Source organism: Ostrea edulis, chromosome 7 (assembly GCF_947568905.1).
Source record: "Ostrea edulis chromosome 7, xbOstEdul1.1, whole genome shotgun sequence".
NCBI lineage: Eukaryota > Metazoa > Mollusca > Bivalvia > Ostreida > Ostreidae > Ostrea > Ostrea edulis.
In genome coordinates, this window is record NC_079170.1 from 23,829,885 (window position 1) to 23,857,524 (window position 27,640).

A 27,640-nucleotide genomic window follows, 5' to 3' on the forward strand; every position below is an offset into this window, starting at 1 on the left:
TGTGACATTTGTAATGCAATATGAAAGCAAGAGGCCCATGGGTGACATCACTCACCCGAATCGCCTTGGCCCATATTTTAAAAAACAATTCCATATACATTCAAATGTAAAACTTTGATCCCCTATTATGGTCCCAACCTGCTCCGGGGGTCATGATTTTTACATACATGAATATGCACTATGTCAGAAAGCTGCCATGTAAATTTCAACTTGTCAGGACTAGTGGTTTTGAGAAAAAAATTTATAAAGATTTCTTCCTATATATTTGATTCCCTATTGTGGCCCCACTCTACCCCCAGGGGCTATGAATTTAATAAACTTGAATCTGCACTATGTCAAAATGCTACCATGTAAATTTGAACTTTTCTGGCCAAGTGGTTCATGAATAGAACATTTTTAAATGGTTCCACCCTATTTTTGTAATTATCTCCCTTTCAACAGGGGACATATAGTCCTTCATTTGAAAAAAAAATTAAATCCCCTTCACCCACTGATAAATAGCAATTTTGCATTATTTAAATCCGCTCCTCTACTATATGCCCTGACCATATTCAGAAAGTGGCAAAAACATTCTTCATTAACATCCTCCAACTTCATTAAAGAGAAATAATTACATTTTAACATACTTTTTCATGTTTTTAACTTACTTTGAAACAAAACGCTTCAGGGTTATCCCAATGTTTATCTGCTGTCTTCTGGGATATGTGAGATAAAGTCTCATTCAAGAAACTACAGTGTCCGCAAATGTCAGTATGATCATGATCAGCACACTCCTTTGAGAATGCTCCACTCTGCTCACTCAGTGCAAATAAACAGCAGTGGTCTGCAGTGGATGATGAACTTCTTACAAGCAACTGCAAATTAAATCAGTAGGGTTTATCATATTACTTATGGTCCAATCCCCAAAAATCATTTATAACAAGTACCCGGGTATGAAATAAATGAACAATTATTGTTAAAACAAAATTTCTACTCCTGTAATCTATATAAATCTTGACACAGGATCACTTTTCACCAGGTATGAACTTAATCAAGCAAGATATTTAAACAAGCATTGATGACAGATATGCATTTTGTGTGTGTGTGTGTGTGTGTGTGTGTGTGTGTGTGTGTGTGTGTGTGTGTGTGTGTGTGTGTGTGTGTGTGTGTGTGTGCATCTATGTGTGTGCGTGCATCTATGTGTGTAAGTGCATCTATGTGTGTAAGTGCCTATGCGTGTATGGAGGGGGAGGATTTAATGATTATCAATAATAGTAATATGCACTCTATGGGAAAGTCAGCAATAGACACCAACCTTATAATCTGTTTTCAGGTAGTGTTTTGCAGCTACTAATCTCTCAAGAGTATCATTCTTCTCATGAAGGGTGAGGTCTAGCTCTTGAACTATTTCTTCCAGATCCCTAAATGCCTGCCCTCCCTCTGCTATGTAGTAATCCAGACCTTCAATAGAGTGTCTTACTGATGCACTGCAGTCAGCCAGTATCCTGTACATGGTACTTGTACCTGTTATAAAATCCATTCAGCATAAATTCAAGTTCTATACATATTTCAAAGGTCATTTCATATACAGAGAAAGGTATATATCTGCTAAGATTCAAAATCAACTTTTCAGTTATGCGTAAAATTCCAAGGAAAACATTACCAATATAATTTATTGCAATTGTTTTGATGGAACAAAAATACATTATGTAAAACTGAATGAGAATTTACACGTCAATAAATTCGAAAACATCAAACATTCTTTATAAACAATTTAGCAATGTATGAACTCAAGACATTTTAACATTTCGTAAATACATAAAAATTATATTGAAACTAACATATCTCCTGCTTAAGGTGGCTCACTACACCCGGAAATAGTTTCTCAAATCAGTACGAATTGATTCAATTATAAAAGAAATGATGATATACAATAAGTATATATGCCAGAAAGGCAAAACATATGCAAATTTGGATAAAAACATGATTTCCAAAAAAAAAAAAATTTCCACACATATGAACAAAACACTCTGAGGGATTTGAGCTTGAGATCTGCGGTTCACCAGCCCAATGCTTTAACCACTGAGCTACGATGATAAACAAACAAATCAATTGATACAAATAATTTCACAAAACATTTTTCGCCTTCTTGTGAGGTGGTGTCATACAGAGTATAAGATTTAGTGTAGTGAGCTACCTTAAATCTTAGTGTGAGTATATGTATAATACAAATGATTTCATACCCAAAGACTGGAAGCCTTCATCCTCACATAGCTGGCTGTACTGTCTGATGATTGTGGCTGGTGCAAGACTGCGTATCACATTAGGTGTCTGAATGAGTTCGCCGCTAGAAAGTTGCAATGTTTTCTCTCCAAAGGGCAAATCTTTGACAATGTGGTTGGACGTAATGAAGTCCAGAAAGTGCTCTAGCTTTCCATCATCTATTTTACAGCGAAGGGCTTTCACGGATGGTAATGGGAAACCTATGCCAATATTTTCCTTATGTTTCTTAGCTGCATAGTACTTGTACTTTGTAAGAGCAGGTATAACAGTATTGACCTCTACAAAACTGTAATCATTTGTCAATATGGACAACAGCTGACATCTCAGAGATGATGTATCTGCTCTCATATATGCTTCAGAAACAGATTTCAATAAGGAGGATGCAGTTGCAATGCTGACACTTTTATCATCCACAAACAAGGCTTTTTTTAATGAACTCTGCATCATCTGGGCACACTGTATCAAGGAGAGCCATGCAACATTCACGTGCTTTGGAAATATACCTTCTTTGAGTCCTGTCACTAGATATTTTCAAACTTTGATTTAGGCATTTCACAGGACTTACTCCACAAGTGTCCAGAAATTCATTTAGATTGTCCAGTCTCTCGTACTTTACAACTGATGCTTCTGTCCCTTGACTGTCTGCAGTGTTAAAATCATGAGCCGTCTCTTGGCTAGATAGTGTATCATCACTTTCCTAAAATTAAAGGACAAAATTATTACAGGTTGATTAAATAAAAGCTACTTGTTATATCATGGTGAACATGGGCTGCTTTGTTAAAATCTTAAACAGAAATAATCAATATATCCCATTGAAATTATTTTCCAAATGATAATCTAATTATAACATCAACTTTATTAAACTTGATGTACCTTGTTAAAGGGAATTTGTATAATCAAGGTATTGTTTATTGACCAAGAACCATACAGTTCATAGCTAAATAGTTGTAACAGGAAGGGGGAAAATGTAATTGACCAGACCGGGATGCGAACCCGGGCCCCCTGAATCTCTAGTCAGGTGCTCTACCAACTGAGCTATCTGGCCACCGGCGATCGAACCCGGTTGACAGCTACATTTTCATCACTTCATGGATGTGTATATTAGATGGTATACAAGTTTATCATATGCAAGACCCTAACCCTCACCACTTCAAATTAACTCCCATTTTTACTATTGGTATATGTATAGACATGCCAGATTTTCTACATGTTAAAGTTCAAGATCACAAGATTAAAAATCATAGTATCCTGGTCACAATGTAAACATGTGTTTATGTGAATTACTAAGGCTTATTCCTTAATAAATAATAACATACGAAAGGTCTCAAAGCTATTTATGTGACAATGAACCCTGCATTTTTTTTTTTGCAGGTAATTAAGCTAATTGAATTATCTTAATGAGATGTTAATGTATAACTCTTGGACACACTATTTAAGATGTTTATATTAAGTGTATTAAATATATCTTCCTGTTGGTTTAACATGTTTAAACAAAGCTTACTTACATAATACTTTTGCTGCTGCTTATTTCTAAGGTTATATGCTTCACCAAAATCTTCATCATGGGCTACATTCTGAAAAGGTACCAGCTAGGTAAAACTATGACATTGACAAACTAGAAACTCATTACACGTAAATAATTCTTTTGACAGAAAGACATCCCACATGCTTTACTTCCTCATTTTCATTTAAGTGCACAGACAATGTGTGCATAACAAATATAGTGCACTGTACAGTTCGTGATTTTTTCTACGTCCATGCATGGGACATAACTCTGTAGAATATTATCCGATCTGTAGAATGTTATCCGACTTGACCCAAATAATTAAAACCTGACTTAGATATTCTCTGTTTGTAACTATACATTGAATTTCAATTGTTTTTGCACATCAGTTGCAGAAATAATGCAAGGAAATTTAATGATGACAGATTAATGAAAGGACAGAATAAAAATCCTTGCAAACACCAAGCATCAGAATACTAGAGTGACTTTGTATTTTAAAATTGTTTTAATTTTTAGCATTAACTGAAGGTTTAATTAATTCATAATTTATACACAACAAAATAATTTGCATTCATCGATAATCAAAAGCATGCAGATTCAATACTGTGTTTTAAAGTATGTACCTGCTCACTGGATGCTTTGGCCTCAACAATACTTGGCTCAAAACCTGTATTTGTTGATTTGGTGAGGGCTTTCCTGCAGTTAGCACAGATAGCTAAAAGAAAATAGCGAATAAGAGTCAATGCACTTTTTATCGAAATAAGATCAGACTTATGGTAATTAAAGTTGGTGAATTAACAAATTAACTGACTTTTTACAGAATAAGTTAGTCAACAATGCTATTTCCAGTATATGTGTATTGTAAACTTGTACATTATCTGCAACCCCATTATGTTTCTGGTCAATATACCAGCTGATTCAGAAGACTAAATTGTATTTATGAATCCCTATACCATTTTCATAGTATTTGTGCGAATTATAATGCACTTAGAACAACAACAAAAAAGGAATAAAGAAAATAATAAAAATCATATAGCACAATATTGACATCGTGTCTAGAAAGTGCAATACCTATGTAGTGCATTTTTCTTAATAAGTAATTTTTGGAAATACATATCATCTTTGTTACAGACACAACAAGTAACCATATATTAAATGTCTAATCTTTTGTCATTTAAATAGAAATTAAAGTTGATAAATATATATGTTTCTTTCTATACTGAATTATGTGCCATAATACCAACTCTTTAAAATAAAATTGATGTTCATTATTAATGGTACAATATAATGGGGAAAAAATAGTTTAGATTGATACTTCTGAAAATAGTACCCATAAAACCTCTTAAGTTGTCAGAACTATACTCAAACCTATTGAATGTAAATTAAATATGCAAAGAAATATGTTCAATTCAAATCACAAACCAAATCAAGGAAAGTGGCCATAAGATGAATGAGATAATATTGTCTAAAAAAATAATAATAATTAAATTAAAAAAAATTAAACAAACATTAAATAAAAGTATACATATAGACCAGTAGTTTTAGTTAAAGAAGTCAAACATGATTTTACCTTTTTATATAATTGCAATATTAAATTGTGCACTGTGACAATATTTACTTTTTGAAATAAAAAATACAGATGTACATGTGCAACACTTACTCTCATAAGATTTCACATAAAAATATATTCATTAAAACACATATAATATTATTATTTTTTTTCTGATAACTCTATTCCCTACCATAAATTTTGTAATAAAAAGCACAAAGAAACTATTTATCATTTAACTATTAAACACGTCTCTGATTTTTAAAAAAATCCCCATTGGGTACCCCAATTTGAAGCTTGAAAGAGTTGTCCCCCGTAAGTATTTCCATTAGTTACAGTAAACAAAGCTCCGGGCTGGAGCTTTCGTCATTTCTACTGGTGAACCAAAAACATGGATGCTATTATTTCTGAAAGTGCTTTTTAGCGCGATTTGTTTTTACTGAGGAAACCTATATATCAAATTTAAGTGGAATAAATACTGAATATATCTGACATTGTATCACACAACCTCTCCGATCCAACTGAGTCCGAGAAAAGTGTGAAAAATTCGGTTGACCAATGTAAAATCATTTGATGAAGCCTTCGTGTACAATATGATTTTCTTGTGCAACAATTAAGTCAAAATACTTTAACGATAATAAATAGCATTTATATAGAATAAAAGCGATATACTTACGTGTTCCTATGGGGACAACAATCCCGGTAACAGACTGAATTTCGATAATCTTCTGTTCTGTGACTGCTCTATCCGCCTTAACTCCGTACCAGCCTGTCCTTTTTTTATTTTCTTTCTTGTGTGAACAAATTATGTCTGGTACACTGCACAGTTTATATTTTGCACGACTTCTGTTTTGATTTGATAATTTCTGATGATGATTTTCACAAATAATAAACGCCCTTGTGAGTTCAGTCGGTAAAAATCCTGATTCGGTTAATAAAACAGTTCTTGTGTCGGCTGGTACATTTTCCAATGAACTTTTATTTAGAGAACACGAAATATTATCTTCTTTGGTCTTAAAATTACATTTACTTTCTAATAAACTGAATTTTACCGCCATATTGTTTACACGTCATACTGGAACTACCTCCATTCAAAAAGAGTTCGACATAAGGGAGATAAGTAAATACCGAAGAGCTTGCTATATTTAGATTTTTAAAATGGGAATTAGAGGTAAACGTTACATTTACCCATTTATTTCTTGTTTCATATATATAGTTCCCTTGTTCAGAAATTCATTTTAACATCTTTTCACACTGGTATCTGTGTGCAAATATAAATAAAGTTAGGATGAAAAGTTGTGTTATATAACATGTATACTTAATATATTTAAATAAAAAGGGAACAAATCCAGTATTCTGACACTTTTATATAAGATTTCTAATTCTGTCTCTATGGCCATGTTTATTAATGCCCATATCCTATATTTGAGGTGTTTAAAAGGGATATTTAACATCGCATTAGTTTAGATGGAAAATACAAGTATGACCAAGTGACACTTGGTTTCCATGGCAACCAGGCCCAAGCATCACAACATTATGGTTATCTATGGTGTATCAACACATCATAAATAATTTCTCAAAGTATCATAATTTTTCATCATATATCATGGCCACATCATTTTGATCATTGCATAGAACTGGTATTAAGTTTTTGAAAAAGGAAAAAATCGCATGGGGCTAAATCAGGAGAGAGTGATGAGTGTGGCAAGACAGTAACCTTTTTCAAATTTCAAAAGTTGCTTCACAAGCTCAGATGTATGTGATGGAGCATTACCATGAAGTGGACGAACTTGCCTAAATCCTGACACAGGATTCAAAAAATATTTCGTACTTTCACAATACGCTTCAAAATCAAATGCACCCGCGATGGCGATATGCCAACAACTTTGACAATATTACGAATCGTGTATCTGCGATCACTTTTAATCATTTCCCTGATTTTTGAGACATTTGCTTTGCCCATTACTGGCACAAGTCGGTCAGATTTTGCTGCATCTTTGACGGACTCTGTGCCAGTCAGAAATTTCGTTCTCCACCTACGAACTGTCTCATAAGAGACCCTATCAGACCCATAACTTTGCCCAATTCATTAAAAATCTGCATTACGGAATGACTTAGTTTTGTGCGAACTTTTATTTAAGCTCTAATTTCTTCAATATTCTCAACCTGTTTCCCAACCATTTTTACAACAGTGGTCAACGACTGGCTCTATTAAAATGACTTTAAGTTTAAGACAATGTGAAATTGAAGGCTCGTGTTTATACCGTCCGAAAAGTATTGAATAGAGCTATTCAAGTGTATCGTCATCAGTGAAATCGTGCAAAGCGTAATCGCGCTGTGGTACAATACATATTACATATTGAACTCCCTCGTATAACTAGGGTTGAACTGTGATAAAAAAAAACAATATAAAAACTATAAAGTAATGTGAGAAGATTAAATCGAAAAATAAATATCCAATCTGGCATTGGAGTATAGTAAAAATGTGTGTGTGTGTGGGAGGGGGGGGGGATAATTCGGGGGACTAAGTAAGGATATTATAAATAATTATGAATAAATTAAAATAATGTATGGACATATAAACATTGTACTGCCTTCCATGTCATTTTTGATAAAACAACAGCTATTGCAGTCAGTTAACCAGTTTCATTTTATTGACCTAGCATTGACCCGGCGTTTTGGATTTGCTGCTCCACCACGAGTCCTTCTTGTAACGATATACCCAGGCCCAAATGTATCAATTCCTATGTTGGTAAATGATGGTCCAGGAGTGATTCGGTTTTCAGGAAATCCCGCCATTTTCTGTTGTTCGTTATTTCCTCGTAGTTTTTAGCATACAACGCATTTCTGGAGAACTAAGGATACTGATCGCTTTTCACTAATTATCCAGTAGCCTGCAGATCTTACAGCACAAGATATAAAGTGTCTTCCCTGAATTTTCGTTTTTTCGTGAAAGTGTCGAATAAGCAATATTGCTATATGATGTTTGCCTAAAATTATTATTGGATACCGCTCGTCATCTGGTATTTTTGCATGACGAAGTCTCCCACCTACTCTCATTAATCCATATTCGTCTATGTATGGGTCTAAATTTGCAAGTTTGTCTCCTTTTGGTAACTTCTTGTTTAAATTGATGCATGATATTTCGTCAGAGAACATTTCTTTCTACAATGTTTTGATAATCGAATTTTCTGCCTCTTTTTCTATTTTTATGTAATCTATCTTTGGAAGATTTGGCCTTTTATGTATGTTATAGCATTTACATGTCTTTTCCAGCATGAAACTCTTTCAAAACGATGTGCTCCGAGCAAAGACCCCTTTGAGGCTATTGATTTAGCGCAAAGTATTTCAGGTCGAATTTCATTATCTTCCTCTGGATTCTAAAGCTCAAAGCTCTTCAAGATTAATTCCTTTCCTATTAGTTGCTTAGGACCCAACAGCCAGGAACTTTGTTTTAAATCTGCTGCTTGAATAGCTCTTGTAGCTAAGTCTGCTGGGTTGTTGTCAGTAGGCACATAGGTCCGATGTTCTGGGTGTGATAACTGGCCGAATTATTGCTACTCACGTAGGTGTAGAATCCACGTTTCTCGTTGCAAATGTATCCAAGAACCACTTTACTGTCTGTGTGGTACTGTATGCTGTCAAGCGGATTATCGAGATTATCAGATATTGTTTGACCAATGTCCGTTGCTAGCACAGCTGCAAATAACTGTAATCTCGGGATAGTGTATCCATGACTAGGTGCAACTTTGGCCTTTCCAAGGATAAATTCAATATTTGAATGTCTAACTGAAGTTAAATATGCAACTGCAGCGATAACCTTTTCTGATCCGACTGAAAAGATATAAAGTTTCTTATCTACCGTGTCACTGAATGACCTTGCTATGTACATTCGTTGGATCGTAACCTTTTCCAAGTGATGTAATGAGGTTGTCCATGTTTCCCATTCTTCATATTTTGATGGGGGCAATGTTTCGTCCCAATCAACGCTTCCAGTCGTTAGCTCCCTTAGTATGAGCTTACATTGAAAAAGGACTGGTGCAATGAAACCCAAAGCATCATAAACACTATTAATTGTTGATAATATCCCTCTTCTGGTGTAATGCTTGATATCCTTGGTGAATTAGAACATAAAACTATCTGTCTCAATGTACCAGTTGATTCGAAGATTTTTTTCTGCAAAGGAAGCGAATCGCTACAGAGATCAAAATGTTTTAAGTCCTTGGCTAGATCAAATCGCTGAAATGCTTTCATTACTTCTTCACTGTTTGATGCACATTTGTGAAGGCGGATATTTTCTATCGTTTGTAGTGCGGATTGTATCCTCTTCATTAGATCTATTGCCACCCCATATGTTGGTAATGAAGTTAGTACTTCACCTAGGTAGAAATCTTTGCAGATGAATTTGAAGACATCGTCACCGTAAATTTCTTTGCTGATGTCAGCGGTCTTACGAAGTTCGTAAGGAGCAATTGCTGGTAAAGGGCTATTTCCAAAAACATGTACGCACATGCGATAGTCTGTTAATGGTTTATTGAAATCGTCCTCACGCCACAGGAAACGAATGAAGTCTCTATGATTTTCATATACTTTGAAACAGTATACCATCTGTTGAATGCGTCCAATGATTGCTACGGGTTCGCGACAGAATCGAAATAGAATTTCTAATAGACTGTTGGTGAGATCCGGACCTGCAAGAAGTATGTCATTCAATGATACTCCACCATACTTTGCCCAGGAATCGAATACGGGACGCAACTGAATTGGCTTTTGAGGATGATAAACCCCAACTATTGGTAGATACCAACATTCGCTTTTGTCTGGGGTTGATGATATTTTTCGGCATGGCCATTGTCGCATGCCTCGCATGAATTGAAAAAGGGTCACGCTGTAGACTTGTGGTTTGTTATTAAAAATCTTAACATTCCGATTGCGAACGAAAGTGAGGTTGACCAGTTACCATCTTCATTCTTCTGGAAATGTTCCTTTATGATTTCTAAGAATGTTCTATCGTCTGTCGACATTCTAGGCTTGTCATCAGATTCCGTCTTTAGGAATAGATTTTATCCGACTTTGCCAAATGGATCCCAATTGTCTTCACCACAGCAAATGAGTTGATACATGGTTTGAAGAGCGTAAAGCGACCTTCGTTTGCCAAGTTAATTTGCAAGACGTTAACAGCGTCGGGACGATGGACCTTACCGAGACAAGTTTCTCCGATTACTGTCCATATAGAGAGTTCGGCGGTTCGATTCTTTGGACAAGGACGTGCTGCACCTCTAACGGATCCCTGCTAATCAAGAACATTATTTTTGCGTCTGGATTCAATGGCGGGATGAGGGACTCAATATTGCGCAAGTGACGGTAGTTTGAAGCAAGATCAGGCGTCGCTATCTCGTTTCTAACGTCTGGAATTTGGTCATATTCAAGAACAACTGTTAGAAGGAAACTGCAATTGTCATCAATTAACTCGATAGTGATGTAAAACTTATACGGTACCAATTTTGATGCACCAGATGCGCATTTCGACAAATAATGTCTCTTCAGTGATGCTCAACCGAAATGTTTGAAATCCGAAATAGCTATGAAGTTTTAGATCTAAATATAGCCAAAAATGACATTCCTCAATTATCTACCGGTACGACGTGTTTACCGGAACAGGTAGACAGCAATTACATAGATTCCTGAGAACAAATCTCCCTAACGAAGTCACCAATTGATGGTGTTGCCAATGTCTGGTCGTCAATCATAGCATAACAAATTGTTTCCTTAGATGGAATACTTTGTGAGTACATGCAAACTAAGACTGTTTTTGTACAATATTTGCCCGTGAAAGTGTTCCAACATGTTTGTGTACAGTTCACTTCTTTACTTTGTCGAGCGTCGTTTTCGTAAATACAGTACACGACACGAGTTTTATACACCCCACCGTGGAAAGACCACGGTGGAAAATCCACAGAGATACACCGTGTCCTCCGTGTTCCACGGTGTATGTTATTTGCGAATACACACAGCTTCTAGGAGCTTTGTTCTGGCCACGGGCGCCTCGCGGGAGATGTGAAAATGTGCCGCAGGCCAAATACTCATGATAAGGGTGGAATTTTAAGAAAAGGAAAAATGTCAATATTTTCCCTCCTGATACTTATATTGTTTTTCAGCATTTTGAGCCAATTCCAACGATACCAAACACTATATATTATGTTTTTGAGAAAACCTGGTTTTTGAATTTTTTGCTTTTAGTCTTTATTCATTAAAATATTCTTAAATTCTCTGTTTAAATAATGCGTACTTGCAGGCAATTCCTGTTTTGAATGCGAATTAGTATATTTAGTAAATGAAAAGCATACATGTACAACATGTAATAGGGATATTTAATAATTACCGATGTGCTCTCTCTCTCTCTCTCTCTCTCTCTCTCTCTCTCTCTCTCTCTCTCTCTCTCTCTCTCTCTCTCTCTCTCTCTCTCTCTCTCTTTCTGACAAATGCGCTGTTTAACATTGTTTTAATATGCATTTTGACAAATATAACTTGATCCAATATAGAAATTACAGCATTCTCAATGATTAACAAATTGGAATTAATTTATTACATAATTAATAGAAGCAAAAATACAAACCATCGACTGATATATTTTTAAAATCCCGAGTTAATTACATTTAACGGAGACTTATGTCCAATGTACTTGATAGAGGTTTTCATTAAAAAAAATGTTCATTGGGAGTGCCTGGATAATGCTATGATTTTCGTATAATAAGTATATACCATGCAAATTCCTAGGGTCTTTGTCACAGTATAACTATATTACGGTTAGCTAGTATGGGTTTTGACTTATTATGAAAAGTGTGAAATATATATCGGCAAGATATCAGATCTAGTCTAAGATCACGGGCATCTTGCGCCGACCCAATATATTTCACACTTTCCGCAAGAAGCCAAGCACTTCTGTTGATTTCAAATGCACGGATTAGCTGACCCCCAATTGTTCTACTGAGGCGAAAACCCCTTCGAATTTGCAAGGAATGTACAAGTTATACACAGGTCATTGTTATAGTCATACATCATAGTACCGCTAACCCGATAAACATTTTTTAAATTTTAAATAAGTTATTGAATGAGGAAGTATGACCAAACTGCAGATTGAACTTTATAGAGCCCCGTGCTAACATTACTTACATTTTTTTAATGTATCAGAAGGGGTATGTTGCGGTTAAGTTGTGTAAAATTCTTGACAAGCAATAAGATAGCGACAAAAGATGGTGCTTAGATTGTCCGATTACGAAAACCTTAAAGTGGGGGTGGGGGGGGGGGGGGGGGTAGTAGTCTGAAATCGTCTCAATTCCCCTTTCCGACTTCAATTTCTTAAATCGTGCAGTGGGTAGGTCGCTACAAGCTACAAGGCTAAATCCTTAACTTTCAAGTTTTCAAATTACACCCTCTCCGATTTTACGTGCTTTTAATCAATATTTAAGGATGTAAATCATCGGTGTCAAATGCAACTAGTTCATGAAAAAAGACTAATATCAATATAAACAGAAATTACTTAACGATTATTTGCTTTTATTCATATACGCTATCGATTATCAAAATTTTTAATTGCTATATGAAATCATTTTTGAATTTAGATGCATTATATAATGAAAGCAACAGAGAGAGAGAGAGAGAGAGAGAGAGAGAGAGAGGATTGATAATTTTCATGAATGTATGCAGATACGGGAAGTTTAATACGTTCAGTGTAAATCTTGAGAGTACAATTTCTTTCTGATTAAGTATCCATCCACTTTCATTCTGATATTTTTTTTTATTTCCCATATTGTTTTCTGTACATGTTAATTTTTTCGGCTGGTCCGGGTGAGGACTGATGAATGAGTCCTCCCCTTCTAAAACGATGTTGCGTGCTTAGTTGTCTATCTCCCTCTCAGTCAAACATAAAATATATACATGCTATATATACTACAACATCATTGGATTAACTGGATAATTCTTCGATTTCACCTTCATAATACATGTTAACTAAAGCGGACTATCTAGGCATTTCCCCCATCTTCGCTAGCCAAGATTATTCGTCCACGAAGGCACAGATGATCCAAAACCCATTACTAGCGGATATGAGATGAATTTTATCCCTTTATGATGTTACTGAATAAACGAGAAAACGTCTGCATTTTTATTTCAATCGTTGTCAACTGTATACTTTGTGATATTTTAAGTCTACATGTACTCAATTCAATTTATTGGCTCTCATCACCATTATGCAATGGTATACAAAGATATAAAGACAAAAAAAACTGTTATATATACATCCAGTAAATAATACATGCGTGTAATGATGTATTTATCAAGTTAATAAAAAAAAACCACCGTGTTATTATCAATGTGAAGTATGGTCATTCTAGGTAGGGGAGCACATTTTATTTTCTTAATGAAAGTACGGAGTTTTCTAAAGGTTTGTTTAAAAGTAAAGCTATTTTTAATTTTTATTTGTTTAGGTGATAAAAATTTGATTCTTTGCTCACATTGCATCACAGTTGAGTACATAATGAAATTAATCTCCAATGTAAACATGTATTAGCCTTAATCAACTATTCCTAACTACAATGAAAACCTTACGTTAAAAATAAACCATTGCTTATGGTACACATTTCTTTGAGCTATTTATCAAATTGAAATTACTGGCATATGCATGACCCTTCTTTTATTTGGTGAAATTGTGCTGCACGTGCCGTGAAACAAAGTACCGACGAGTGGTGGGAATAACACAGGTGTCTATACCAATGGCTATGTACAGGATGTCGAGAATTCGGGCGTTTCATAAAAGGGTGTGAACGTCTGCAGGGAAGTCTACATACGGATATGTACCGAAAACACCAACGTATCATTAAACAACAATTACAAGAATTGAAGATGTATAGCTAATCTTTAAATAATGGGGGGGGGGGGGGGGGGGGGGGGGGGCATGCATGCTAGCCAAACGAAAAGGTTTGTTGGGTGAATCATTTCGGAAATTATTTCTTTGTTTTATCACACGGAGGTACACGGTGGCATCGACGGAGGCACAGGTGACATCCACGGAGATGCGCGGTGGCATCCACGGAGATCCTCCGTGGACTTCAATGTCTAGCTCGCGCGGAAGAAATAGGACTTCAAAGGTACCGACAATTTTAAAGGTCCACCGTGTTTGGGGCAAATTTGTTCCACCGCGTTGCGTGGAACACGCATAAAACTCGTGTCGTGTACTGTACGATTTGCTTGCTCCCCGCCATAAGACGTCTGACCTTTATTGTGTTCTGAAACTGCATGAAGGACTGTTGGGTGATTTCATTTCCTTTGCATATCTCGCATGAAACGATAGTAGAACAATTTGCTGCCAAGTGAAATCCTGCACAGCACTTGTAACATATTCCTTTACATTTAAGGAACCTTTTCCTGGCAATCATTGGTTTACTACGAAACGATCTGCACTTATTCAGTGAATGCCGGTGTTGTGCATAGGACACGTCGTGCCATGTGAGTTGAAACTTGTAGATTCGTTTTTCTTGTTGTGACTTTAAATCCAGGTTTTTCAGGAGGCTTCTGTCGTGGAGTAGCTGAGTTTACAGATGCTGATTCATACTAGAGTGGGAGATTGTTGCGAATTTTGCTTTGTTCTTGAAAAAAAGTTGCAAATACGACAAACGGTGGATGTAATGATTAGTGTTTTTTTGTTGTACTGAGATGCCTATTTGTCGACTTTTCTTGAAACATATATGGAATATTGCAGACTATTGGACCTATCCCGATAGGTGTGTCGAAATAAGGAAACATGGATCCATACATGTCCTCCTTCAAGGCTTCAGTCTTCGCAAGGCCATACAACTTTTTAATACCGTTGACTGAGAGTTTGGGAAAGGAAGCTGATTTATTTTTTAAATGCGCTGTCGATCATTTCTGAGCTGTCATATCTTTCATGCAAGCGTTCCCAAATATGGATAAGTCCTAGAGCCGGATTTCCTGTATGAGCTGCACTCAGAATAAGGAGGTATTTCTGAGATGTGCCTCCGCTTTACTTTACTAGCATATCTATTTTCTCGGTGGGGGTTGCTCCAATTTCTTAAACAACATTTTCAAACAAAAGTCGATTTGCATGACGGATACATCTCCGCTTTATCCCAGAACATACACAGTCTGGATAACAAAAACTCCAAATGATCACATGTTGACTTGGAAAACATGACTCATTATGTGGATTTAAATGATTTTCAAGTAGATTATTCGATTTTACTGTCTCTATTTCCAGCGTCTCTGAGGCTGCCTCTCTAATGACAATTTCCCTTGTGTGAGCAAGAATTTCAAGATTAGCCTCTAACTCTGCATTTTCGTACTCTATGGTAGCATTCTGGATGGCTATCCGTTCATTCATAACTGCCTTCTGTCTTTGAATTTCCGCTTTTCTTCGCATAGACGGTGCGCATGGGTGCTTCCCCAGCTTTAGCCTTTTCTAAGCAATGATATAACTTAGGGAGGGAAGTGATGATTGCTGACTCGATGTTTCTAATAATGTTTCTTCTAATGTGTTGTATTCACTGAATTTGCACAAAAGTGCTTTTATTCTTCGTAACTTTCTTTATTGTTCGAACATTATTCTCAAAGGCCTTTGAAAACTTTCTTTGCCCTTCACACTTTGTTGAGTGTTTGGTCTATCGAGAAATTCAATTCCAACGAATTTATTTTGTAATCTTCAAATAGATTATTAACATCAGTTTGTATATATTGAAGTGCAGCGATGTCATTCTGACAGGCCTCAATATTCTTGATGTATGTCAGTAGATGACACCAGCTGCTTTTAATTTTCGTATCGTAACCTTCCTTGTTTGATGCGTAGAGAACAAGTCCTTCCTCAGTCACTGTTCTCGCATACGATTCCTGTTCAATGAGGCTTGGGGTAGTTTATGAAGTGGAGTGGAGTGGGGTCATGGAGTGGTGTCTCTATGGTTCATAACTTTACTATCACTACATTTCTCCTTGTTATGTCATTGATTCTGTAATACACGCACTTAGAAATTAAATTTTAAACAAAAGGTTACTGGTTAAGAGTTGCAAAACCATGATCAGTTTATTCCTTCAGTAATGCATGCATTTTTATTTCATTTGTAAGCATTTCTATCAAAGTCCTGTGTTGTGGTTTGTAAATGTTTTTTATATATCATAAACATGAATGCTATTCATTGACACCACTCCATGACTCCACGACTCCACTCCACTCCATAAACTACCCCAAGCCGTTCACTAATAATGGACGAATTTAGTAGTTTACACTATGAAATCCAATGTCCGAAATCACAGAAGGACGGTCCATTTGGTCACTTGTGATCTTTTTACTGTATTGCCTTCCATGTCATTTTTGATAAAACACAACAGGGATCGCAGTCAGTTAACCAGTTCCATTTTATTGACCACAAACACTTCACATATAGGCGCGGATCGTAAATAGCGCATGTGTGTCCCTGTTATAGTGGGTATACGTATGTGTGTATACGTATGTGTGTGTGTATATGGTAAACAGCTACAATAAACAAATACAAGCATATAAATAAAAGAAATACAAAGTCATTATGAAAAAGTAAATTAAGTTAGGTTACACTGCTACTAAAATTAAATTTATCTAATTCACTACCTTAAAGTACAAATGAACTTTACAATGGTATTTAAATTGCAGCTCTAAAAAGCAAAGTTATCACAGCTTGTAAAGCTTACATCGTGATCGGCCACTCTTTCTCTGAATTATAATGTTTTGGATAGTTGATCGAGAGTCTTTTAAAGGAATGAATTGTGTGCGTGAAAAGGCCACATAGATAGTCAAACTTAAACAGGAACCTGTATTGTTTCATAATTAAGCTTAATATAATAATACAGACCCACCCAAGTTAAAAACAAACACATCACAGAAAATTTGACTTTAACATAAACAGCATATGCGAACTAATGGCCAGTGCATTAAAATCAAACATGATAATATTATTATAAAAATAACAAACAATGATCATTCAAAATGTGATACATATGGCAATGTATAAAACAAAGCCTGGGGTAAGTTATGGAGTGGAATGGAGTGGAGTTGTGGAGTCATGGAGTGGAGTCAATGAATAAAATTCATGTTTATCATACATAGGATAATCATTTACAAACCACAACACAAGACTTTGATAGAAATGCTTACAAATACAATAAAAGAACATTCATTACTGAAGGAAGAAACTGACCATGATTTTGCAACTCTTAACCAGAAATTAATATAGCATTAGCGTAATTTGACTACTAGCGTAAAGTAATTGCACTTGAATTATGACCATGCTAATTATACAACATAACTAGCCAAACAAATAAGATAAGTTTAAAAAATCATGTAATGTCTTAGCTCCTCTTACACTGCTGTAGAGAGAGGCTAAAACCCTTCCATTTTGATCTGTCTCATATGCTACCCAATAAAATACTAGATTTACTTCTGTCAAATTATCAATAATATTGATATTTTATATCAATCTATAATTCATAAAAATATACTCAACTATTTCAATAAAAGCACATGAATAGGAAATGCCATTGCCAAAGTCATGCGGTGCATAGTGTTAAAATGATGAAGGGATTATCTGACATTGCAGGTCATAAATTTGACCTCATTGTTAGCGCTTGTGACAGGAAAATTTCCCTAACACCTAAGGGGATGAAGGGGCTTTGACAGATGTGTGTGCATCTAAAGTAGAACAAACAGATTGAACCAAATTCCAGCACACATATTTGTACTGGATGAGGGTGTTCAGAGTTACATTACTCTAAAATAAAGAGTGGCGGTTGGGGGATACATGTAATACTGATAATAATGCACAGAGACTCCTCTCCATGACTCCACGACTCCACTCAGCTTCACTCCATAAACTACCCCAAGCCTAAAAAAGTATGGAATGCAATTAGAGAAATTATAAAATGAATGCACAACATTACATATATCTTTCAGGAAGCTAAGAAAATTTTTGCAATTATTGAGCGTGATTTAGAACTTCAGAAAACTATTTTCAAATCTGACCTACTCCACAGCCAAAGACAACCATCTAACTTGAAGAAATTATTAACAAAAGTCAAATTCAATTTAACGCCTGAAAAATACGCAGTTTCTACATATATAAAACTTGTACGGTACCAATTTTGATGCACCCGATGCGCATTTCGACAAATAATGTCTCTTCAGTGATGCTCTACCGAAATGTTTGAAATCCGAAATAACAATGAAGATTTAGAGCTATTATAGGGAAAAAATGTGCCACAAAAGTGGAGTCAAATTCGTCGAAGGATAAGAGCTATGCGTGAGGGAGATAATCCTTAATTTTGAAATGAATTTCTAAATTTTATAACAGCAATTAAATATGCATCCGTATTTCCAAGCTAGTAACGAAGTACTTAATTAGCTACTGGGCTGTAGAGACCCTCGGGGACTAACAGTCAAACAGCAGAGGCCTCGACCCAGGGGTCATAATACAAAACTTATACGGTACCAATTTTGATGCACGAGATGCGCATTTCGACAAATAATGTCTCTTCAGTGATGCTCAACCGAAATGTTTGAAATCCGAAATAACTATGAAGTTTTAGATCTAAATAGAGCCAAAAACAGCGTGCCAAACAAGTGGAGCCAAATTCGTCCAGGGATAAGAGCTATGCATGAGGGAGATAATCCTTAATTTTGAAATGAATATATATATATATATATATATATATATATATATATATATATATATATATATATATATATATATATAATTTTACGCAGGTTATACTTTATATTATGTATAGTATTTATGAAGAAGGGAATGCTTTTTTAACACAGTCTGTCCCCAAGGATCATATGGAACTTTGTGTAAACACGAATGTGGTCACTGCAAAAGTGGTGTAAGGTGTCATCACGTGACTGGAGACTGCGGCAACGGATGTGAACCTGGATACACAGGTCAAACCTGTGCCAACGGTAAGATGCTCATTTTATATTTGGGGTATTTATCAGCAGCATATGTGCACCAAAATTATAAGCATTATTCGCTTGACAGTTTTCCTTCCGTCTTTGGATGAGGTCATCAAAACTCTTACAATATGTATACAGTAAATATATGAACCATATAATGGTAGATATTCCAAACCGCGATGAAACCGGACACATCTGTACGGTGTCGTGGGTACGTTAAAACAGGTTATAAAATGTTTTGTTGAGGTGAAATCCGCGAAACAATGTGATGTCACATTTGAAATAAGCTTTTAAATATGTAACCCTTTATATATATTTAATTCCTACTTCATTGCATGCAATTCTGTTTATGCATAACAGAAACTATGCGTGTATATACTAAGATCCAAGAAAATACAAAATGTTAGGCTTTTACTGATGTCGTGTAATTTGTGTCTAATCAATATGAAAATAAATTGATTATATCATAACTATAAATCGACAAAAAGTAGATTATTTGAAGTATATGCCATGGGATATGTGGTTCATGTATGTGGGATTTATTGATATCATGAAGGCATGATGATTCCACGTATTGACAACTTTATTCAACTAAAAAAAAATAAAGATTCCATCTATTATGTCAATCCGTTTTCATCTGTCGTACCCTGAAATAAAACTGCAAAAGCAACACTATGCCGCGTACTTTGAGAGTATTTTCTTACACGGTGTGAAATACCAGAAACTAACAAATTACTGCTATCTAGTCGTCTGTTATGAAAATTTTCCAAAAATACGTAGAACATCAGTGCAAACCTGAGATATAGGCTATACTTTTTTTTTTTTTTTTTTAGCTTTTTAATAATCATTTCTTACTGAAAGCGGTATGATTCTAGCATCTCATTCGATACACTGTGTGTGTTTTACAGTCACAATCGTCAGTTACATCAATGTTTAAATCATGGGGTTGTGTATTACTTTTCCATTTTCTATTAAGGTATTTTCACGATCTATTTAAAACAGCCGTGTAATGACGTCATGCTGAAGCGCATGTTTGTCATGTTGTTATGATGAAAATGTTCTATGTTAACACTCAAAACAGTTTTTAGAAGTTAGTAGTTCTCTCCGTTTGTATAGGGCAAATTTTGAAAATTGTGCAGTTTACGTCCATAAATAATGTAAGACCTGTCTTAACATACCCGCATGTGTCGATCTGTCGATACTGTTTTCGTATATGAATAAATAAAGCATAAAATGGATGTTGTTTGATAATTTAGACTGTCAACCTAATTCTGTAATTTTTATTTTTAGTATGCCCATATGGTTACTACGGCGAGAAGTGTGAGAAATTCTGTGGGGCGGATTCCAGGTGCAATCCAGTGACAGGCGAATGCTGTGGTTGTACTGAATTACTGAAACAAGGTAGACAACTAAATCCTACAAAAATTATAGGACGATTTTCAATATAAGCTCGCCGAAAACAAGAATTAAATTTATTATTCTGCTTTGTACTGCCTCTTTAATCAATTTGAAAATCATAAATTCATTGTTAATGAAAGGTGAAGATAACGAACAGTGATCAATCTCCTATAAGCTATACAAAAAGATAGTTGGGGAAACAAGGACCCTTGAACACACCAGAGTTTGTAATAATTAACTTTACAAACAAATACAATGTTGTTACAAGCTTTGTCAACTGAAACCAATACACATTCCTCATGTAACCTATCTAATTTTTTTATCACTTTTGGCTTACTGAACACAGAAGGATAGGCAGTACGTACTTTTGTTTGATATATCAAATGCGGAATTTTGATATTCCTCTTATACTTTTAATGCATTCTGACAATGTATGAATTTCTTCTTGTTCATATTTTGCCCATCGTCTGGCATAAGAATATCAATAGAACATTGTCTGTCATAAATTAAATTGCATTACCTGAAATGCATGCTATATTGCAGATAATAAAGTTCTTGTTGCAATAAATATAGAAAAGGAGTAAACATTTGTTTGTGCAATAGAGTGTTGTGTCATATTCCTTTTTGCGATTGTGTATTTCCTTGATTACATGGACTAACCATGACTATTTTTAACAATCACTTGTAGTTAAAGAGGGAGGTGAAGAAGTGGACGAAATGGATGGTACTATAATTGGACTGGGAGTATCTCTGGGTTTTGCACTTCTTCTCTGCTGCCCTCTGGGTCTCTGGTGCAGCATTTACATGTGTCCGAAGAGGAAAAAGAACAACTCTCATGAAATTCATAGATATCAGATCAGAAATGGGAAATTTGTAACAAATTAGATGTTATCTAATTGTGCAGTGACGTGTGATTAAACATTCAAATTTCTAATGTATTTCACTTTTATTTAATTCATGTTTTCTTTTTCCTACACTGTACAATTTATTTGTTCATTTTTTATTTTGTAATCATAAGATATTTCAAAGAAAATGTCTGTCTAGAGCACTGCTAAAAGATCTTCGGTGTCATCTATGAAATGTCCACAATTGAACAGAAAATGCAGCTTTTGTGTCAATTTGTTTATGCAAACGAAATATGTCATCAATGAACAAGACTTATTTTTGATTATATCGTCTGTGAAGCATATTTATTGGGCTTGCTTTCTCTGTCATGTGTGCGCCCGTCCATCTCTCACACCCTAGACTTTTGTGTCATGATAATACACACCACAATCAATGACATCATGATATTACAAGCGACACATGTGCTTCTTGATACATCCGGGGTTGAATGTTTTAGGTTACATTTATAGGCATACAATATTGATCTCTACATTTATATTCACAGATAATAAAGAAAGATAATGTGCCCTTCCTATACTGTACTCTACCGTTGTTAATATTGTATGTAAAAAGGTTTGCATTAATACATGTTTGGATACCACTATTTACAGTGTTCATCTTTCATTTAAGACTCTGAGTATACGTTGGTTCGAAATAAGAATAATGTTATCTGTTTGTTTATTTAACTCCCGTCGAAAATGGTTAGTCATATGGAGACGTCACCCGTGTTAGGTCAAATACCACGAATCTTCACCTATGCTTGGCGCGTAGCAGTTAGGGTTCCTTAACGTACCAGCGCCTATCGAGTTCTAAGGTTATATTTCAAAGAACCGTGATTCACCGCGTCCAACGAAACATTTGGGGTGGTAACTATGCGACGATGAAGGTGTTGAATTTTCACCGCTTCGGTAACGGACAAGGCAAGTTCTTTCAATTCTTAAAAAAAGGATTCATTGTCTGATTAAATTTATTACTGTACGGAAGGAAGGCATAATACAGATTTCTTAAACTAACAACAATGTAGAACCATGTATTCCTTGCGGTATTCGCAAACACCACCGCCTAATTTGAGAATCTGGCTCGAAAAAAAAACAACCCACATCACCCTCAACTTTAAAAAATAACGAAAACACACATTCTTTATCATCCGAGTTCGAAAATACGTTAAGTAAAGACCATATCTTCAAAATTAGATGTAGTATGTGGGGTTGTTAATGTCTTCTTCCTCAGGGGGTTAATGCTCTGGTTTTATGGACACATAAATTATCGGTTCTATGTCAAGAATTTAACATAAATGTTCATCATTTTGTACCTAGGTGAGCAACGGACCGCAAAAAAAAAAAGTATATGTACACGTGCAAACGAAACCTATAAAGACATATCATGACTTCAAGACATTCAAGACTTATGATGAAAAATAAAAAAAAAATAGCATTATGACATTTTATAGATACAGTTACGATACAACTTTAATGTATAGAATTATATACAACTAAGGTTTATTTTGAAGATGTTGAACCAAAATTAGAACATAATTCAAATAACTTATTGGGATAAGATGAAAAAAAAAAATAATTTGAATGTGTGGGGAACATGTTGTCCTGTGATAAACCTCACAGGGGCCCGTTTCACAAAAAAGTCCCCCGTCCAGACGCAAACTTAGTCGAGCGTAAAACAGGACTAAACCATACATTCGGACTAAGTTGCGTTTCATAAATCAGATGTTCGTACCCGACTAAACTTATGGCTCAAATTTAGGCCTGTTTACGACTAGGTGTGATTCTTAGTCTGTAAGCAATTAAACGAATAATGGCGACGTAGTTGATTTGAAGTAACGGAGACAGCAGCAGATAAGACAAAAAAGTCTTAAGAGACCGGTCAAATTCACTCTGAATTAAAAAAAATACTTTAAAAAGGCATCCATATAAGAAATATCTAGTTTCTATCGTTATAAACTTTAAATAATTCTGCTTAAGGTGAAATTCATTGCATGAATTTGTCGTAGAAACAAAGTCACTCCTACTGCTTGAAAAATAGTTGTTTTGTATGAAATATGTAAAACTTATACGGTACCAATTTTGATGCACCAGATGCGCATTTCGACGACAAATAATGTCTCTTCAGTGATGCTCAAGCCGCAATTTTTGGAAAATGGAAATAACAATAAACTTGTAAGAGCTAAATGGAAAACAGAGTGCCAAAAAATGGAACCAAATTCGTCCAAGGATAAGAGCTATGCATGAGGGAGATAATCCTTAATTTTGAAATGGATTTCTAAATTTTATCACAGCAATTAAATATACATCTGTACTTTCAAGATATTAACGAAGTACTTAGCTACTGGGCTGTAGAGACCCTCGGGGACTAACAGTTCATCAGCAGAGGCCTGGACCCAGGGGGTCATAATGTAAAACGTATACGGTACCAATTTTGATGCACCAGATGCGCATTTCGACAAATAATGTCTCTTCAGTGATGCTCAACCGAAAAGTTTGAAATCTGAAATAATTAACTTTTAAGAGCTATTTTAGAGAAAACATAGTACAAAAAAAAAACTGGAGTCAAATTCGTCAAAGGATAAGAGCTCTGCATGAGGGAGATAATTCTTAATTTTGAAATGAATATCTAAGTTTTCCCAGCAATTAAATATACATCCGTATTTTCAAGCTATTAACACAGTACTTAGCTACTGGGCTGTAGAGACCCTCGGGAGCGAACAGTCCACCAGCAAAGGCCTCAATCCAGGGGTTGTACTGTAAAACTTATACAGTACGAATTAAATATATAGTGACAAATGTTTTTGGGAACAAACGAATAGACAATTATTGTACATATATATCTGATGATGATAGTGGACGCTTTAAATTTTGAAAAATATATTAACTGGTGGCTCCTTAAAAACACCAGCCATTCGTTTATTGGCGTGCAGAATGGGCATTTTTTTTTCCAGAATACCGTTGATGTTCTTGAGGGCGGGATGATACGTAGTGATACGTAGTGACCAATGGAACTCTGTCATTCTGAGGTTTTTCTTTATGCTGGAGGAAGGATTGTCGGTCCTGCAGTGACATTTCATCAATCGAGGATTGTACCTTGGAAGAATCATATCCTCTGTTAGTGAGATGAGTTTTGAGGATTGTTCCTTGTTCTTGGAAAATAGTAGGAGTAGAGCAGATGCGGCGGATTCGCGTAGCTAAACCCTTAGGCACACCTTTGAAAGTGTGGGGTTGATGACAACTAGATGTCAACTAGATGTCAACTATATATATATATATATATATATATATATATATATATATATATATATATATATATAGTCAAGAAACATAAAACTTGAATAACATTGATTTAATTAAATGCCTCTTCAGACAGTTATAAAATTTAAATTTTCAAAATTAAATAAAGATAATTATCATTTTATGTTTTATGACCGACATAACTCAGAAAATCATTACCCTATGGACTGTTCGGTGAGGGAACCATGACAGTTGCCATGTTGATAAGTTTACTCTGATTTATCGCGAGGTTTCAGAAAAGTTACGTAATTCCGATATCACGAAAGCGTTCCGACAATTTTGTAGGTTATGGTCTAATTGGTGAACATCCTAGGTCATGCTGAGAAGACCTCGTACTGGGGGTTTTTAAATCTTGTATTGAAGCGTATCTAGATGAGTGGATTTACAAGTTTCATTTCAATCAGATCAGCCGTTTACCTGATCAAGACATATGACTCATGGCGTGTGATCGGTTGACAAGGGAGTGTTTACTCGTCGTAGGCATCTGCTCCCACCTCTGGTGTTCCCAGGGGTCCGTGTTTGCATAGCTCCTTATTTTGTATTCGTAATGGGAGTCATGAGATTGATCATTGTTCGCTATTTTCACCATTTATTGAAAGATATTTGGAAGATAACACTGCCAGCGGTATATCAAATACTTCCAGCGGTAGATCAGATAGTTATTTGATTGTTTTCAAAATTAATCATTTTAGAACTGTGCGGTTACTTTAAAAAATCGTGTAATCTTTGCTGGATAAAATCCGCGAAAAAATGTGACGTCTTAATTGAAATAAATATATCACGAGATATCTATATGTACTTCAGATTTTATATCCCTGTAAGTTTTATTCATTCATAGTATAAACAATGCAGCTACTAAGATTGAAATGTTAATATACTGCTGTCGTGTGATGTGTGTCGAATCAATGAAAGGTTTTGATAACAAACAGTGGATATGAAAGTAAACTGATGACATCATAATTATAATTCAAGAGATGGTGACACAGGTAAAGAATTTGTTAACTCTGTCATATGAATATGGAGAGAATATATGTCATGGAATATTTATGGAATATACAGAATGTATATGATTGATTTATTAATTGTATCTTGTTTAATGTCTCTCTTGAGAATCTTTCACTTAATTGAAGATGTCACCAAGATCAGTGAAGGGCTTCAAATTTAGGCCTTTACTCGGCGCTTACGGCCATTGAGCAGTGAGGATTCTTTAGCGTGCCGCGTCCGTTTTTAAGGTCATCTCCGAGGACCCATGACATTCACACCTGATGCTGAGCGTTTGGCGATAGAACTGTCACTACTTGTTTTAACGAATTAGGTTTGTCGTTGCCGGGATTTGAACCCCGGGATTCCGCATGCTTTGGCGAACGCTCTAACCTGAAGACCATCGCTGCTGTTTGAAATATATATATGTGACGTGAAACACTGAACATTTATCGAGATTATATAGTATATGAAAGTATGTTTATTTTATTCAATGATAATCTTGTTAACTGAAAACAGAAACCACATTTCATTAGCATGTCGATACAAACTTCCTATCATACGTCAAAATAAAGGTTTACCTCTATGCGGCCCACTTTAATAGCTTTTTCTACACAGGGTTAAAGGTGATAAACTAACGCATGCGACAAGTGCCGATAGAATCGTCTGTTCAGACAACGTTGAAAGAAAATTGTAGAACATGAGATTAAAATTTAAAACACTGAGATGATTTCATGTTTAAATGTTTGGTATCATCCTTTATCTACTGAATGCGATAGGATTAAATTTTCTTAAAAATATGGGTATTTAACATAATCATTTAGATGAATGTCTGTCATTTTCTGTGACGCTAGATTTGTGATAAATCTGTAACAGCCATATAATGACGTCCTACTGAAGTGCTCATTTGTCATAATATGATAAATAAAATGCTCTCATGCAAACACCCAAAATAACTCTAAAAGGTCAGGCCCCGCCGTCATAAAACATACTTAAATCTGAGAATATTCTCAAGTCTGAGAATGTTCTCAACTCCCTCATTCTCAGACTCAGCGGCCGTCATAAAAAAGTTAAGCACAAAAAAAAAAATTCTCAAAGTCAGTTTTATTCTCAAATATTTGAGTCCACAAAAATGCAGACTTAAGAATATTCTCAAGGATTAAAAATGGCTGCCATGGTAAGGCGTCGACGTCGTCGTAGGCAGAATCTGCCGGTTTTAAGGCGCTCCCATGTATTTCGGGACCTCAGTAATCCCTTACAGAGTTTAGAAGAGGAAGAGATCTTCCAGAGATACCGTTTCACGCCAGCAAATATATATTTCATTATTGATGGAATCGGCGAGAGACTTCAATCAGAAACTGCCAGAAATCGAGCTATTCCCCCACTTATCAAAGTCTTGTTGTTTTTACGTTTCGTGGCTACAGGAGCACACCTTCGTCTTATTGGAGACAGTTTAAATGTTTCTGAGTGCAGCGCTGGAAGGACAGTTAAATCTGTTGCCAAGGCCATCATTGATGTTTTATCAATTTGATACAATTCCCCGTCGATGAAATGGCTACCAAAGTCAAGGAGGGTTTCAGGAGAATTGCAGGTAAATCGCCTAGAAATTTGAAAATGAAAATGAAACTAGGCCTATACAGATCGTTTCAAATTGTGTATGGTATAATGGCCAATATTCATACGAAATATACCTGAGTTAAATGCATAATGTAGACCTTATAAAACCTACACGGTCCATAGAGTAACGGTAATTAACGCTAAATACACAACGGATGTTT

At 35.5% G+C, this 27,640-nt stretch overlaps 2 protein-coding genes across 4 annotated transcripts in view; both read left to right on the plus strand.

The window, feature by feature from the left end:
- Positions 1-22,189, plus strand: part of LOC130047942 (multiple epidermal growth factor-like domains protein 10) — a 39,826-nt gene extending 17,637 nt beyond the window's left edge. For 2 of the 3 annotated variants that reach the window (XM_056143746.1, XM_056143745.1), the window contains 3 exons: positions 19,171-19,308; positions 20,593-20,703; positions 21,389-22,189. In XM_056143746.1, the coding sequence (XP_055999721.1) occupies positions 19,171-19,308; positions 20,593-20,703; positions 21,389-21,585 (446 nt within the window). In that variant the 3' untranslated portion in view covers positions 21,586-22,189. The remainder of the gene's footprint in view (positions 1-19,170; positions 19,309-20,592; positions 20,704-21,388) is intronic. The other variant, XM_056143747.1, reaches the window with a different exon arrangement.
- LOC125656004 (receptor-type tyrosine-protein phosphatase C-like) overlaps positions 1-27,640 on the plus strand; it is a 158,491-nt gene that overhangs the window by 79,749 nt on the left and 51,102 nt on the right. The window lies entirely within an intron of this gene.